Raw genomic sequence first — 14974 nt, 5'->3', positions numbered from 1 at the left:
GTTTTGGGATCCCTTTAAAAATTATTACCTACTTAATCCAAAATAAAATTTCAATTTGAAATTATTTTTGTAGCATAGTTTTGTAGCATAGTTATTAACCATTGGCAAATGACTACCGTCTGTGGTAATTCTCTTCAACTAAGCTAAATTTCTTAATCATTAGAGGAATGCTCAGGCATTGAAACAAGCCAATGCCAGTGGAGTCATGTTTCTTATTTTCCACATTTATGCAAAGTATTTTTTATGTGTGTTATTTCTCTCTTACAGTTCTACCTCTATTCTTGATAATAGAAAAAGTTGAAAACCACAAGAAGATTCTAATCTGGGACTCAAAATTCTGTGCTTTTTAGAAACTGTCATTTAAGTGTTTCCTAAAATCAACTTAGTGTTTTAGACTTAACCTGTTACTTTTCCAAAATTCTTTGGCGTAATAGATAGAACTTCGATCTATGAATCCAGGGATCTGGATTCTAATCCTAAGTCTTGACTCCTTTCCTGTACTCCTCAGTTCACATAGCTGGATGAGCTAAGTGTTAAATACTGGACTTAGTGAGAATCTGCTGCAGACCTAAATTTCCACTTATAAAGTTTATCTAAAAAGTGCTGACCAAAACCATTTTTGTTTCTTATTAAAGCTAAGAAAGAAGAAAAGAAAAGACATAAGTCATCGTCATCATCTTCCTCCTCATCCAGTGACTCAGATAGCTCAAGTGATTCTCAGTCGTCTTCTGATTCTTCTGATTCAGAAAGTGCTTCTGAAGAGAAATCAAAAAAAAGAAAAAAGAAACATAGGAAAAATTCCCGAAAACACAAGAAAGAAAAGAAGAAGCGAAAGAAAAGCAAGAAAAGGTCTTAATTTTAAATTCTTTTATAATACTAGCTTTATATTCTAATTCCCTTCAGTTTATAAGTAAATCTATTGGGATTTTGGATCATCTGCATGGCGATATTAAAATAGTGAGAAATATTTCCTAGCATTAAGTATAAGACCATTTTTTTTTTTAAGATTTTATTTATTTATTTATTTATTTGAAAGAGAGAGAATGAGAGAGAGAGCACATGAGAGGGGGGAGGGTGAGAGGGAGAAGCAGACTCCCTGCCGAGCAGGGAGCCTGATGCGGGACTCGATCCAGGGACTCCAGGATCATGACCTGAGCCAAAGGCAGCCACTCAAGCAACTGAGCCACCTAGGCGCCCCAAGTATAAGACCATTTTGATTCTACAGTCTGTAGATTAAATTTAGGTACATTCATATCATTTTCAACAAAGCCATTCAGTTCTGTTTGTCTGAACTCAGTGAAAAGATGCTTTTGGTTTTATAGGTTTGTGTTTCTTAGGAGGAATATATAGGATTAATGAGAATTAGAGGAAACCAATTATTAATTTCCTTATTATAGCAGTCTCTCTTGCTTTTTTTGTCCTTTATTTCCTTTGTTGCTATGAAAACACAAGGGTAGAAGCAAATATTATCAGTATATTTACTTTCTTTTCTGTTTTGTCTGAAATAATCTATGTACTAAAACTTACGCCTGTTGTCTTTAAAGCAACTAATTTCTTTGCCTACATTTTTAAGTATTTTAAATTTATCAGAGTACATTGCCTGTGGAGTTCCATGTGTTAGATCCATTTTATTGGAAAATACTTTCTGAGAATGTGATAGTGGAAACAATTGGTTTTGCTTTTGGGTTGGTTAGCTGGTTTGTCAGACAAATGAAGGAGGATTTTCTGTATGTTATTGCATCTTTGAGGGGGTGGGCAGGATGGCTTATATGTTGTGACATCTTACAAAGGAAAGAAATACCAACAATTGGAAATTTGGGGTAGGTGCATAATAATGAAATGGAATTTTTTTTGTATGTTTTCTGTTAAGTGCATCTAGTGAAAGTGAGACTGAAAATCTTGAAGCACAACCCCAGTCTACTGTCCGTCCAGAAGAGATCCCTCCTATACCTGAAAATAGATTCCTAATGAGAAAAAGTCCTCCTAAAGCTGATGAAAAAGAAAGGAAAAACAGAGAAAGAGAGCGAGAGAGAGAGTGGTATGTTAATGTGTCTATCTTGTAGAATGCCCTACACTCTTTAAAACAGAACTTTTTTTTTAAGTCTTTATGTACTTTAAACAAGATTTAATTGGTGACCTTGTCCCAAGATTGAAATCTTTTTTTATAGGATAAAGTTAGCAAAGCTCCTTTTTGTTAACTATATATCTAAAAAGAGAAACTGATTTAATTCAAACAGATTTTGAATTAAAAGTTACTTTTTTGAAAAATAAGCACTGCAAAAAGATGCATTGTGGCATTTCAGACCAATTCCATTTAAAACCCAAGCTGTCTGTGTAATTTGTATATATTAAACTTCTAAGCAAGTAAGAACCTTTATTTTTCAATTTAATAGGGCAAAAATGCTGTTTTCATGCCTAATTTATAGTATTGTGGTAATGAAAATTGATATATTCAAGTTCTTTGAAAATGTTTCTGCGTAAATTCACATTATTAGTATTAGTTGGCCTATTGGTTCTTTGTAAATCATTTTAATAATTATCTCCAAAAATAGAAAAAAGATTGAAGTCATTTTCTTATTTATGATTAGAAATGTATTGTTAATAACATAAAAGTAATAAAATTCTGAGTATCTCCCATATACTTTCACAATACAGTAAAAATATAAAAATAAATCTTAGTTTTATTTTAAAAAAAGTTCTTTGAAACTTGGGGTAATTTCAGTGGAGTGGATTGAGTTAATTTTTCCTCAAGTACTAGGAAAGGTATTTTTAAGGAAATAAATATTACAGAGATAATGTTTGAACTACTTTAGAATGAACTTTTCAAACATAACTTACATGGATATTGTTTGTGCTAATTAAATATTAACTCATTATTTTTTGAAAACAGTTTCCCTTTTTGGTATAAACCAGGATATAAATGTTTTGCTAATTCACGCCAGCTTGTGTCTACTTTATTATCCTTAATTACTCTTTTCTGTAGTTCTTTTGACAGTGAACAGTTGCTTATAGGATTATAAGCTACTTTGGAATAAGATGGGGTTGTTTTTTTCTTTTTTAAAGATTTTATTTCTTTTAGAGAGAGTGTGTGCGTGAGCAGAGGGAGGGGCAGAGGGAGAGAATCTCAAGCGGACTCCCCATAGAGCACAGAGCTCGACAAGGGCTTGATCCCAGGATCCTAAGATCGTGACCTGAGCCGAAATCAAGAGTCAGATGCTCAACCCTACTGAGCCACCCAGGCACCCCTGGAATAAGATAGTTTTAAAATTATTTTCTTAGTGGCATACCGCCTATGCTGAGCTATATGAACTCTTCTATGTTGATTTTCCTTAATGCTGTCAAGTTAATTTCATCTTAAAAATGGTTATTTAACAGGGTTTCTCAGCACACAGCTGGCATTTTGGGGCAGAATAGTTCTTCATTCTCATGCATTATAAGATTTTAGCATTCCTAACTCATGGTTCTAAGTACCAGTAGCACTGTCTAGTCATTAACAGTTGAAAAATGCTCCCATACTTTTCCAGATACCTAGTAGGAATTGATAACATTGAAAACTACTGATTATGTATAAGATTTAAATTTATTAGTTTAGATCAGTAAAGCTATATTCTCCAGATCCATTTTTATAGTTGTTTTAATTTAAATTTAATTCATTAACATATATTTTATTAGTTTCAGAGGTAGAGTCTAGTGATTCATCAGTTGCATACAATACCCAGTGCTAATTACATCAGGTGCCCTCCTTAATGCCCATCACCCAGTTACCCCATCCCTCCAGCAACCCTGTTTGTTTCCTGTAGTTAAGAGTCTCTTACAGTTTGTCTCCCTCTCTGATTTCATCTGAATTTATTCTTCCCTCTCTTCCCTTATGATCATCTGTCTTGTTTAACCTGCACATTTGTGTGAAATCATATAATTGTCTTTCTCTGACTGACTTATTTCACTTAGCATAATACCCTCTAGTTCCATCCACGTCGTTGCAAATGGTTAAGATTTCATTTTTTGATGACCAAGTAATATTCCTGTGTGTGTGTGTGTGTGTGTGTGTGTATTTTAATTTTCCCTTTGCTTCCTTCTAGTAATCCACCTAACTCCCAGCCTGCTTCATACCAGAGGCGACTTTTAGTTACTAGGTCTGGCAGGAAAATTAAAGGAAGAGGACCAAGGGTAGGTGATTCTTTTCCCAGAAATCTTAATAATATTGCATTTATTGTAAATAATTTGAGTGTTTCTTAAATATTGTTTTATAAGTAACTAAAATTTAGAGTAGATATGGATATTATGTTCTCTTTTTATTTTATTTACTTTTTTAAAGATTTTATTTATGTATTTGACAGAGACACAGCAAGAGAGGGAACACAAGCAGGGGGAGGGGGAGAGGGAGAAGCAGGCTTCCCACGGAGCAGGGAGCCCGATGCGAGGCTCGATTCCAGGACCCTGGGATCATGACCTGAGCCGAAGGCAGACGCTTAACGACTGAGCCAACAAGGCACCCCATGTTCTCTTTTTATAGTAACTTCTTTGTGTTGGTACTTCCAAACTGAAAATATATGGATGTTAATAGATTTTACATGTGCATGGTGTAAAATGAGATCAGTGTCTTTCTTGTGCCTCTTTGTTACTTCCTGACCATTGTATCTCTGATCTTGTTAAAAATTAATAAAAATTAACCCTGTTCCTGTATTTCATCCTCTTCCCTGGATTCTCCCCATCCGAATATCTTGAGTCTTCAAAACTTTTTAGAAATGTGGCTGTACTTGGTATATTATTTCTTCACTTCTTACTCCTTTCTAAACCATTTCAGTTCATCTTCTACCATTCTGCTGAAAATAGCACTTGCTATATGGTTGGCTATATGTCATAAAATCCAGTGGGTCCTTTCTGTCTTTGTCTTACTTACTCTCCCTCCTTGTAATACTCTTTCCACTTGCTTCTGTCCTATTTTCTTTCTCTCTCTGGCCAGTCTATTTTGAATGTCCACTGCCAGTTCACACTCTTATACCTGGCCTTTAATATAGTAGTACCTCAGGATTCCAACTCTTCTCACTCTGCATATGGTCCTTGGGCAGTCTCATCACTCCCACAGCTTCAGTGGCTTACCTGTGTGTTGATAAGTATCAAATGCTGATTTGCTTTTCTGGTGCCAAGACTTATTTGACAGCCAGCTAGTTGCTTAACAGACACCTCACACTCAGTGTATATAATGTTGAGCATAAGCACTTCCTCTTCAGACCTCCTTTAGGTTCCTGCTCTCACTGATAGACACCAACACCTGTACAGTTACTTAAAGCCCAAGAATCATTTTATTTCTCTGCTTTCCTACCTTGTATATCTTTTTTTTTTTTCTAAGATTTTATTTATTTATTTGACAGAGACACAGCGAGAGAGGGAACACAAGTAGGGGAGAGTGGGAGAGGGAGAAGCAGGCTCCCTGCGGAGCAGGAAGCCCCATGTGGGGCTCGATCCCAGGACCCCGGGATCATGACCTGAGCCGAAGGCAGACGCTCAACCAGCTGAGCCACCTAGGCGCCCCCCTACCTTGTATATCTTATCCAACACCAAAACCAAATCCCTTCATTTCAACCTTGTAAATACTTTGAAATCCATCTATTTCTCAAGCTTCACTCCCACCACCTTAATTCAGTTTACCTTTGTATATTCTCTGAACTATAAATGGCCTTCTAACTGTTCTCATGGCAGTTCTCAAACTTTTTTGTCTTCGAACTCTCTTTACACTTTTTTTTTTTTCTTTTTAAATGCGGGGCTTGAACTCACAACCTTGAGATCAAAACCTGAGCTGAAATCAAGAGTTGGACACTTGACTGAGCTACCCAGGTGCCCCAGAATCTCTTTACACTTTTTTTTTTTTTAAAGATTTTATCCATCCACTCATGAGAGACAGAGAGAGAGAGAGAAGCAGAGGGAGAAGCAGGCTCCCAAGGAGCAGGGAGCCCGATGCGGGACTCGATCCCAGGACCCTGGGATCATGACCTGAGCCGAAGGCAGACGCTTAACCATCTGAGCCACCCAGGCGCCCTACACTTTTTTTTTTTTTTTTCTTAAGATTTTATTTATTTGACAGAGAGAGACAAAGCAAGAGAGGGAACACAAATGGGGGAGTGGGAGAGGGAGAAGCAGGCTTCCCGCCGAACAGGGAGCCTGATGCATGGCTCGATCCCTGAGCCACCCGGGTGCCCTTCTCTTTACACTTTTAAAAATTATTGAGGATCCAAAGGAGCTTTTGTGATATGGGTTATATCCATCGATATTTATAGTTTTAGAAATTAAAACCAAGAACTATTTATTTATTTTTATTTATTTTTATTTTTAAAGATTATTTATTTGAGAGAGAGAGAATGAGAGAGAGAGAGCACATGAGAGGGGGGAGGGTCAGAGGGAGAAGCAGGCTCCCCGCCGAGCAGGGAGCCCGATGCGGGACTCGATCCAGGGACTCCGGGATCATGACCTGAGCCGAAGGTAGTCGCCCAACCAACTGAGCCACCCAGGCGCCCAAACCAAGAACTATTTAAAATACAAGAATATATAAGCACACATTCCATTAGCTATGAAAGCAAAGATACTAAAACGTCATGTAGTCTGAAAAACTCCACTGTACAATAATGAAAGAGTGAAAATGAAAAGGCAAATAATATGATATAATGAAAATAGTTTTGACTTCACAGATCCCCTGAGTCTTGGGATCCCTAGACAGCATTTTGAGAATCACTGATAGAATTCTTTCTCTAAACAGCATCCAGAATGGTCTTTTTTTTTTAAAGATTTTTTTAAAGGTTTGAGACACAGAGAGAAACAGCGAGAGAGGGAACACAAGCAGGGGGAGTAGGTGAGGGAGAAGCAGGCTTCCTGCCAAGCAAGGAGCCTGACGTGGGACTCGATCCCAGGACCCTGGGATCATGACCTGAGCCGAAGGCAGACGCTTAACAACTGAGCCACCCAGGTGCCCCCAGAATGGTCATTTAAGAATGAAAATGTCATTCCTTTGCCATCGATTATAGGATAAGTCCAAAATTGTTACCATGGCCTATGAGACCTTATAAAATCTAGTCCTTGCTTACCTCATCAGTATTATCTAGTATTACATTCCCTGGAAGTTTTTTTTTGTTGGTTTGTTTGTTTTTAAGATTTTATTTATTTATTTGTCAGCGAGACCACACAAGCGGGGCGGGGAGAGGCAGGCAGAGGGAGAAGCAGGCTCCCTGCTGAGGAAGGAGCCTGATTTGGGACTCATCCCAGGACCCTGGAGTCATGACCTAAGCTGAAGGCAGACGCTTAACTGACTGAGCCACCCAGGCGTCCCTCCCTGGCAGTTTTTATCTTTAGCCGTACTGATCTATCTTGTGGTCATTTCTAAAAAGTGCAATGTTTTTTCCTGTTTTGGGACCTTCAAATAAGATATTTCTTATGCTTCACATATTCTTCCTTACCCATCCATCCTCACACTTTTACCTTCTTTTCCTTACCCTTGCCTGTGTAACTCTTGATGCATGTTTGTTAGTTGTTAGCTTTTAATTATCATTTAACCTTCCCTGTACTAGGCTGGATCTCCCCTGTTACATATTCTCTGAGCACCTTGTATTTCCTTTATGCTGATTCTAATTGTAACTGATTTGTGCTTTGAATATCTGTGATTATATATCTATCTAAGGGTTCTCCTAGCCTTATAGAATTCAAGTTCCAAAAGAGCAAAATTGAGACATGTCTTGGCTCACTAATGTTTCTGCAACACATGGTAGAGTGGTTGGCCATTCCAAGAGCTGAGTAAATATTGGTTGAATAAATGAACATTATGCATTTACTCAGTTTTTCTCCTAATATGGGATATTTGCTTGGAAACATCAAGAATACATATTTCCAAATTGAAACTTGGCAACTTGTAAGGGTTCCTGTACCTGTTATGGTCCAGTAGCATCACTTAAATAGGATAGTTCTGTGGAGAGGACATGGGTGGCTAGAGTTTGGTGGTTAATGCTTTTTATTTGGAATTTATAGTATGAGTGAGTGTTTAAAGTATTTTTGCGTCACTGGTTTCATACCTGAAAATTAGGAAATCTTATTTATTTTAAAGATTTTATTTATTTATTTATTTATTTATTTGAGAGAGAGAGAGAAACAATATGAGAGGGGAGAGGGTCAGAGGGAGAAGCAGGCTCCCCGCTGATCCGGAAGCCCGATGTGGGACTCGATCCCAGGACTCCAGGACCATGACCTGAGCTGAAGGCAGTCGCTTAACCAACTGAGCCACCCAGGCGCCCGAAATCTTATTTATTTTAGAGGGTATAGAAGTATAAGACATTTTATTTGAACCTAGAAATGTATAGGCTATAGCTATAATTGTAATGCTTTTATATTTTTAGGAGGTTAATATTTTTCCCATTTTATTCTTTTAAGCGTTACCGAACTCCTTCTAGATCCAGATCAAGGGATCGTTTCAGACGTAGTGAGACTCCTCCACATTGGAGGCAAGAGATGCAGAGAGCACAAAGAATGAGGGTATCAAGTGGTGAAAGATGGATCAAAGGGGATAAGTAAGATTTACCTATATTATTTCACATATAGTGACAAGTATTTTTGTTTTTACTCTTGTACATAAAGTTGTTCAATTTATAGCCATTTCAATTGTTTCTGAATATTTTTAAAAATACAGAATACCATTTTGGCTAATAATGGACATCATCCTTTTTCTAATAAAATTTCCAAAAAGCTTTTTTTCTCCTTATTTTTTAGGAGTGAGTTAAATGAAATAAAAGAAAATCAAAGAAGTCCAGTTAGAGTAAAAGAGAAAAAAGTAACTGATCACAGGCATGTGTCTGAGAGTCCAAACAGAAAAAATGAAAAGGAAAAGAAAGTTAAAGACCACAAATCTAACAGCAAAGAGAGAGACATCAGAAGAAACTCAGAAAAGGATGATAAGTATAATAAAAACAAAGTGAAGAAAAGGGCCAAATCTAAAAGTAGGAGTAAGAGCAAAGAGAAATCAAAGAGTAAAGAAAGAGATGCAAAGCATAATAGACATGAAGAAAAGAGGATGAGATCAAGGAGTAAAGAAAGGGATCATGAGATTGTTAAAGAAAAAGAAAAGTCTGATTCTAAAGGAAAAGATCAGGAAAGGAGTAGAAGTAAAGAGAAGTCTAAACAGTTAGAATCAAAAAGTAATGAGCATGATCATAATAAAAGTAAGGAAAAGGATAGACGTGCACAGTCTAGGAGTAGAGAACGTGATATCACTAAAGGCAAACACAGTTACAATAGTAGAACAAGGGAACGAAGCAGAAGTAGGGACAGGAGCAGAAGAGTGCGATCTAGAAGCCATGACCGAGATCGCAGCAGAAGCAAGGAGTACCATAGATACAGAGAACAAGAGTACAGGAGAAGGGGAAGGTCTCGAAGCCGAGAGAGAAGAGCATCACCAGGAAGATCAAGAAGTAAAGATAGAAGGAGGAGGAGGAGAGATTCACGGAGCTCAGAGAGAGAAGAAAGTCAAAGCAGAAACAAAGAAAAATATAGAAACCAAGAAAGTAAGAGTTCACACAGAAAAGAAAATTCTGAGGGTGAGAAGAGAATGTACTCTAAAAATCGTGATCATAATAGCTCAAATAATAGGGAAAAAAAGGCTGATAGAGATCAAAGTCCATTCTCAAAAATAAAACAAAGTAGTCAGGACAATGAGTTAAAGTTCTCCACGTTGAAAAATAAGGAGGATGAGAAGACCAGATCCTCAGTGGAAAAAGAAAACCAAAAATCAAAGGGTCAAGAAAATGACCACATACACGATAAAAATAAAAAATTTGATCATGAATCAAGCCCTGGAACAGATGAAGACAAAAGTGGATGAGTGAGTTGTGTAAACTTCTTATTTCCATTCTGCTCAAATTTTAAGTTTTAGAGACTTGCTGATGAATCTCCTTTATGTTGTTTTCCTCTTTTCATTGTTTTTGGGTTTTATGTTTGTCCCTTTTTTTTTTTTTTAATGTGGACTTTATTGAGTTGATCTTTTGATAATCTGCAACCTGGATAATTTGTACTGCTAAAGTTTTAATAAACTTGAAATGAGAAAAACACTTTGGTGTAATACTGTGTGCTGTGTTTAACTATTTCATGTATGCATTTTTGTGTTGCAACAATCAGCCAATAGCAAATGTGCTATTCTACATCCCAGTTTGTGTGATTAGCCAGTTGAAAACAAGCATAACTGATTGTTGGAATACATTGTTACAGAAGCTTGTGTTTCTCATGATTAAAGTAACTTTAGAAGCCACTAGATAGAAGAAATCTTGTATAGATTTTCTGATTGCATTTAAGTAGAGGCTTGCAGCAGCAGCAGCTTTTAATTAACACAGAAAAGCAGGATCCTAATAACTTGAGATCTTAAGTCATCACTTTTGATTTTATAGTAATTTGTGCTTTAAAAGTTTATATTGTACTGCCTATGTTATTCTTTGTAATTCCACTCATAGCTTGATTCATACTAATATTTTTCCTGCCTAGTTTTATTTACTTAACTATTTACAAAAATAGTTGAGTAATTTTTTCAGTTGATGTACTGATTGAGTTTGACTTGCTGTTATACAGCATCTGACAGGAACTGTACCTTGGAAGATCAGATTGTAATTCTCAATTCTACGTCACTTTTGGTCTGGAGAGATGAAATTTTTGCTTTGGGGAACATTGTTTTATAATTACTATTATCTTTCTCTAAAATGAAGATATTTTTCTCACTAAAACATACCACTTGTGCAGGTCTTTAAGTTAGATTCTAAGAATTGTTAGTATTGACATACTAACTTCCAAGATTTCTCTTTTGGCCACTGATCTATATAGAGTTGAGTGTTAATTCTGCATGGTTCTTGTTTTGGATTTGGTTTTTTAACTTGAGCTGACTTCTCTAACTCTCATAGTTGTGAGTTTCAAATGGCAAGAAAATGCATCTTTTCTATTTATGTATCACAATAGGGTATAGCATGTTTATGACTCTGGTTTCTTTCTATTCAGATGGCTTTATACCATTACTGTTAACATTATTTAGCTTGGCATGTGCAACATTGCCACATAGAGTAGAAAGTTGCAAAATTTGATAGCTTACAGAGTTAAACAGTAAAAGATACCCAAAGTCCATTTAGAATTTTGTGTGTTGTATATTGCTATTTTTGTGATGTGTGGCCTTTTTTTCTGTAATATCTTCTAAATAAAATACTGAACATCCAGCAAACACAAAACCTGCCTCATTTGAGAAGAAATTTCAGAATTCCAATTAATAGTAGCCTTTAGAGTGTTTTGTACTTTCATATTTGTCAGTGTAGTATCAACTCTTACCAAGGTAGCTTTTTGGTAAACCCAGTAACTACTCAGTGCTATTTGTACTGAGCAAAGCAGTGCTTAACATAATACTTCCCATTAATGATTAATACAGTAATGAACATTTGGCATTGTGGTAGCTGTTTGCATAACAAATAATAGGTAATGATTATAAGATTGGAATATCTTGAAGCAAATAATCCACAATGAAGTCTTTCTAAATTTTTTTTTCCTGATGATAAAAGTGATAGATGTTTATGATAATCTGGGGTGATTGATTCCTTAGAGACTTTGACCACAAACCTACGTTAGGGATGATTGAGTCTTGAGTTCCCAAGCTATATAATCTGTTACATATTTTAAATTAGTTATTGTCTTTTAAATTCAGTAAATTGCATTTTAAAAATATCTGTTATAAACTATTTGAGCTTCAAGGTGCTATTTAAGAAAGGTTTTCTAATAACAAAAAAACCCATGCTAGGTAAAAATACATGTTGTCTGATCACAGAGCTGTATCTAGTAAGAATTATAGACAAGTAACCATAGGGAAAAAATTTTAGCAATTTCTATAAGTAGTATTCTCCTGTTCTGGTTATCAAAAGAGCAACTCCATGCTAAGCATATATAGACATTTTAAAACTTAGTTTTTATAGTAGAACAGATACAGTGAAGAAATTGAGATGAAAGATGACAATCAGTTAGATTTTATTTTCAGAATAAAAACATTTAGAAAATAATTAAACAGCATTAACTGTACCTCGTCTGCCTTTACATCTGTATAGCACATAGCTCAAACAGTCCTTTTATTGCATTTTTAATAGTTGTGCCACCTTTAGCTTTTACTTTGAATATACTCCTTCTTGAAAGCTGGCTCTTTCCTGTCAAATTGATTTTATAGTTAAGTCTGAGCTTACGGTTTACCTCGAACTATCTTTGACTTCATATCCTCTAAAAATATTTAATTGGTTTATTTTATTGTTTGGCAATATCTGAGAATTTTTTTCATGATTATTTCATTCTTTTTTGGGGGTAAACCATCTGCCACAAATTGACACAACAGAGAGATTAATGTTGATGAGCAGTAGAGAATCTACTGGGTTGCTTTAAAGTATTTTTAAATTACAGTTAATGAGCTCATAGAGCATTGTAATTTCTAATAGAGTTCCTTAAAGCCCTCACAGAAGTTTCAAAGAATTTGATAAATCTATCTTTGCACAAGTGTGATACTGATTCATACTGGCTTTGCTGAATGCCCTAATCAGATGCTTGTACCCAGTGAAAGGTATGAAACTGAAAAGTAAACATTTCTTAATATTATGGACAGGAACACATTGGGTTTCTGGTATTTTGAGTAATGATATTAAAGGACAATTCTAATTTGTTTTCAAGTTAGTATATGGAAAAGTTAGTGTTTTTTTTTTTTTTTTTTTAGTAGCTCACTATGCTTTTTAGTCCAGGTGCAGTTGTTTTTCATCACACTTTGAACCTTTTATAGTAAATTTCTATAGAAACTTGTTCCCTTTCCCTTCACCGGAAGGTACTTTCAATATACACCATAAATATAAAGAAACATAAAATGGTTTATTTTCCTGTCTTCTTTTGGTCATGTTTACTATAATTATTCAGTTTAGTATTCATATATTTACAGTTGAATAAACTCCAAGGATTGTAGATTTATAACCTGTTTATTGTGAAAAGATATGTTTTGTTACAATACTTGTTTTAAAAATTGATAAACTCCAGGAAGTGCAGCATTGGTTGACACCTGCCCATAGCGGGTTTCCCAGCTGCCTTTAAAGGATTCAGACAAATGCAAACGCTGGCCTGTGGTGTAACACAAGAAGTAAATATTAAGAGAAAAATCACATAAATAAAAATCCATCAGCAAGGTTGGAGAAGGGAGTTGTTGAGGGGTTTTGTTTGTTTTTAAGTATAGGAAGAAATTGTGGGGTTAAGTTGTGTTTCTGCTTTTTCTTTTTTTTAAAGCAAATGCCTGTGTTACCAAAAGCCCATGCTGTATATTTTGTTTCTGTTTTGTGTGTTTCTAGTACTTTGAAGGATTGATAAATGAATTGGTTATTTGTATGTGGGGATGTTAAAAGTTGTGGCTGCTCTCTTTGTAGAAGGGAAAAATTCAAGTGAAGTTAATGCACTTCTTTTCCTAGCTCAAAAGTCACTGTGATGTATATTTTTTTAATGAAATTTAGGAATAAAGCTGTTGTCACAATTGTATAATTAGTTTCAAAATGCTGCTTCTCTTATCATTAGTCTAGTAACTGTTAAAACTGTTTTCTGCAAACTGCATTTTACAGAATTTAAATTCTGAAACTATCAACTTTTATAGTTAAACATTGTATTAAATAAACTATAACAGTTTGTTTTGTATTTTTAAAATTACTGTTGTATTAGTTATTCAACCTTTATTTTTATTAAAAGCTAAATAATGAAGATAAATCAACTAAAATATACTTTTATTTTACCCATGGGGATATAGAATTTGTATTAGGAAAAACTGAGCAAAGAGTTTAACAGTACTGAGCTTCTTTAGGAATTTAGTCAGCAGTGATGATTTCTAGAAGGTTTGGAGATAAATTCTAGTGTAAATGTTTAATCATAATGTTTCAGATTACAATGTGTCTTTTGCCTCAGCAAACTTAAGGTTAGATTTGGAATTTGCATTACTGTCTACTGGAATGCTACGATTTGCTTTTTAATTCCTCCAAATTTCTCATCATTGGGAACATTGTATTATATCCTGTGCCTGCCAGTTTTAATATAACACTTGACATTGTAAAGCCATATAGATGTTAATTGATTCGTAAAACAAATTGTCTAGTTTTTGGTTTCTTGTTTGGTTTCATTTTTATTTAAATTAGATATATTTAGGGAAAATGCACCAACTTGAAAGTTAGTCACTGAAAATATATATGGTTAGATAAAAATGTTCTGACCATTCAGTGGTTTATATGTGTTAAGAGGTATTAAATTCTTGAATTCTGGAGTGTTTTTAAATGCTTTATTTAGCCAGAAGAATATGTAAAATGTGAGTGCTTCATATGGACTGTGTAAATTAATTGTGTATTAAAATACTTTTAGTATCAATTTGCTTTTTCTATTTTCATTGCTTTTTAGGCTTCCTTCTTAAACATATTTCCCAACCTAATACTGTTATTTTCTTTTTATTTTTAAGTGCTGATTGATAATTTTTACACCTTTCCCCCCTCAATACCCAAATATATATCTCAGCCACACGTTTATTTTTTAAAGGACTTCTCTTACTTATTAAAAAGGTTTTATTTACTTGAGAGAGAGAGAGCACAAGTGGGTCAGGGGGAGGGGCAAAGGGAGAGGGAGAAACAGACTTCCCGCTGAGCAGGGAGCCCAATGCGAGCCTCAGTCCCAGGACCCTGGGATCACAACCTGAGTCAAAGGCAGGTGCTTAACCGACTGAGCCACCCAGGCGCCCTTAGGCACACATTTTAGCTATGGATTTCTTATCCTATTGGCAGATTACAACAGTTGTGTTTCCACTGTTCTGAGTGCCTTGCAACTCAGTTTTTTTTTCACTCAATTGTTTTGTGATTAATTTTTAAGACTTTGCATAGCCCTTTTGTTTTTAATGTGCTTAACTCTAGTAGAAAGACCAGCCCAGTTGAAACTA

The 14974-nt window shown here is 35.3% G+C and overlaps 1 protein-coding gene across 5 annotated transcripts in view; it reads left to right on the top strand.

Moving 5' to 3' along the window:
• Positions 1-14415, top strand: part of PPIG (peptidylprolyl isomerase G) — a 54658-nt gene extending 40243 nt beyond the window's left edge. For all 5 annotated transcript variants that reach the window (XM_035007821.1, XM_035007816.1, XM_035007819.1 and 2 more), the window contains 5 exons: positions 636-849; positions 1871-2038; positions 4080-4167; positions 8410-8546; positions 8746-14415. In XM_035007821.1, coding sequence (XP_034863712.1) covers positions 636-849; positions 1871-2038; positions 4080-4167; positions 8410-8546; positions 8746-9853 — 1715 coding nt within the window. In that variant the 3' untranslated portion in view covers positions 9854-14415. The remainder of the gene's footprint in view (positions 1-635; positions 850-1870; positions 2039-4079; positions 4168-8409; positions 8547-8745) is intronic.
• The last annotated feature ends 559 nt before the right edge of the window (positions 14416-14974 follow it).

This window comes from Mirounga leonina, unplaced genomic scaffold (genome assembly GCF_011800145.1).
Source record: "Mirounga leonina isolate KUSES-001 unplaced genomic scaffold, KU_Mleo_1.0 Mir_151, whole genome shotgun sequence".
In the NCBI taxonomy this organism is placed as follows: Eukaryota; Metazoa; Chordata; class Mammalia; order Carnivora; family Phocidae; genus Mirounga; species Mirounga leonina.
The sequence above is the reverse complement of the archived record's forward strand: the minus strand, read 5'-3'. Positions and strand labels throughout refer to the sequence as shown.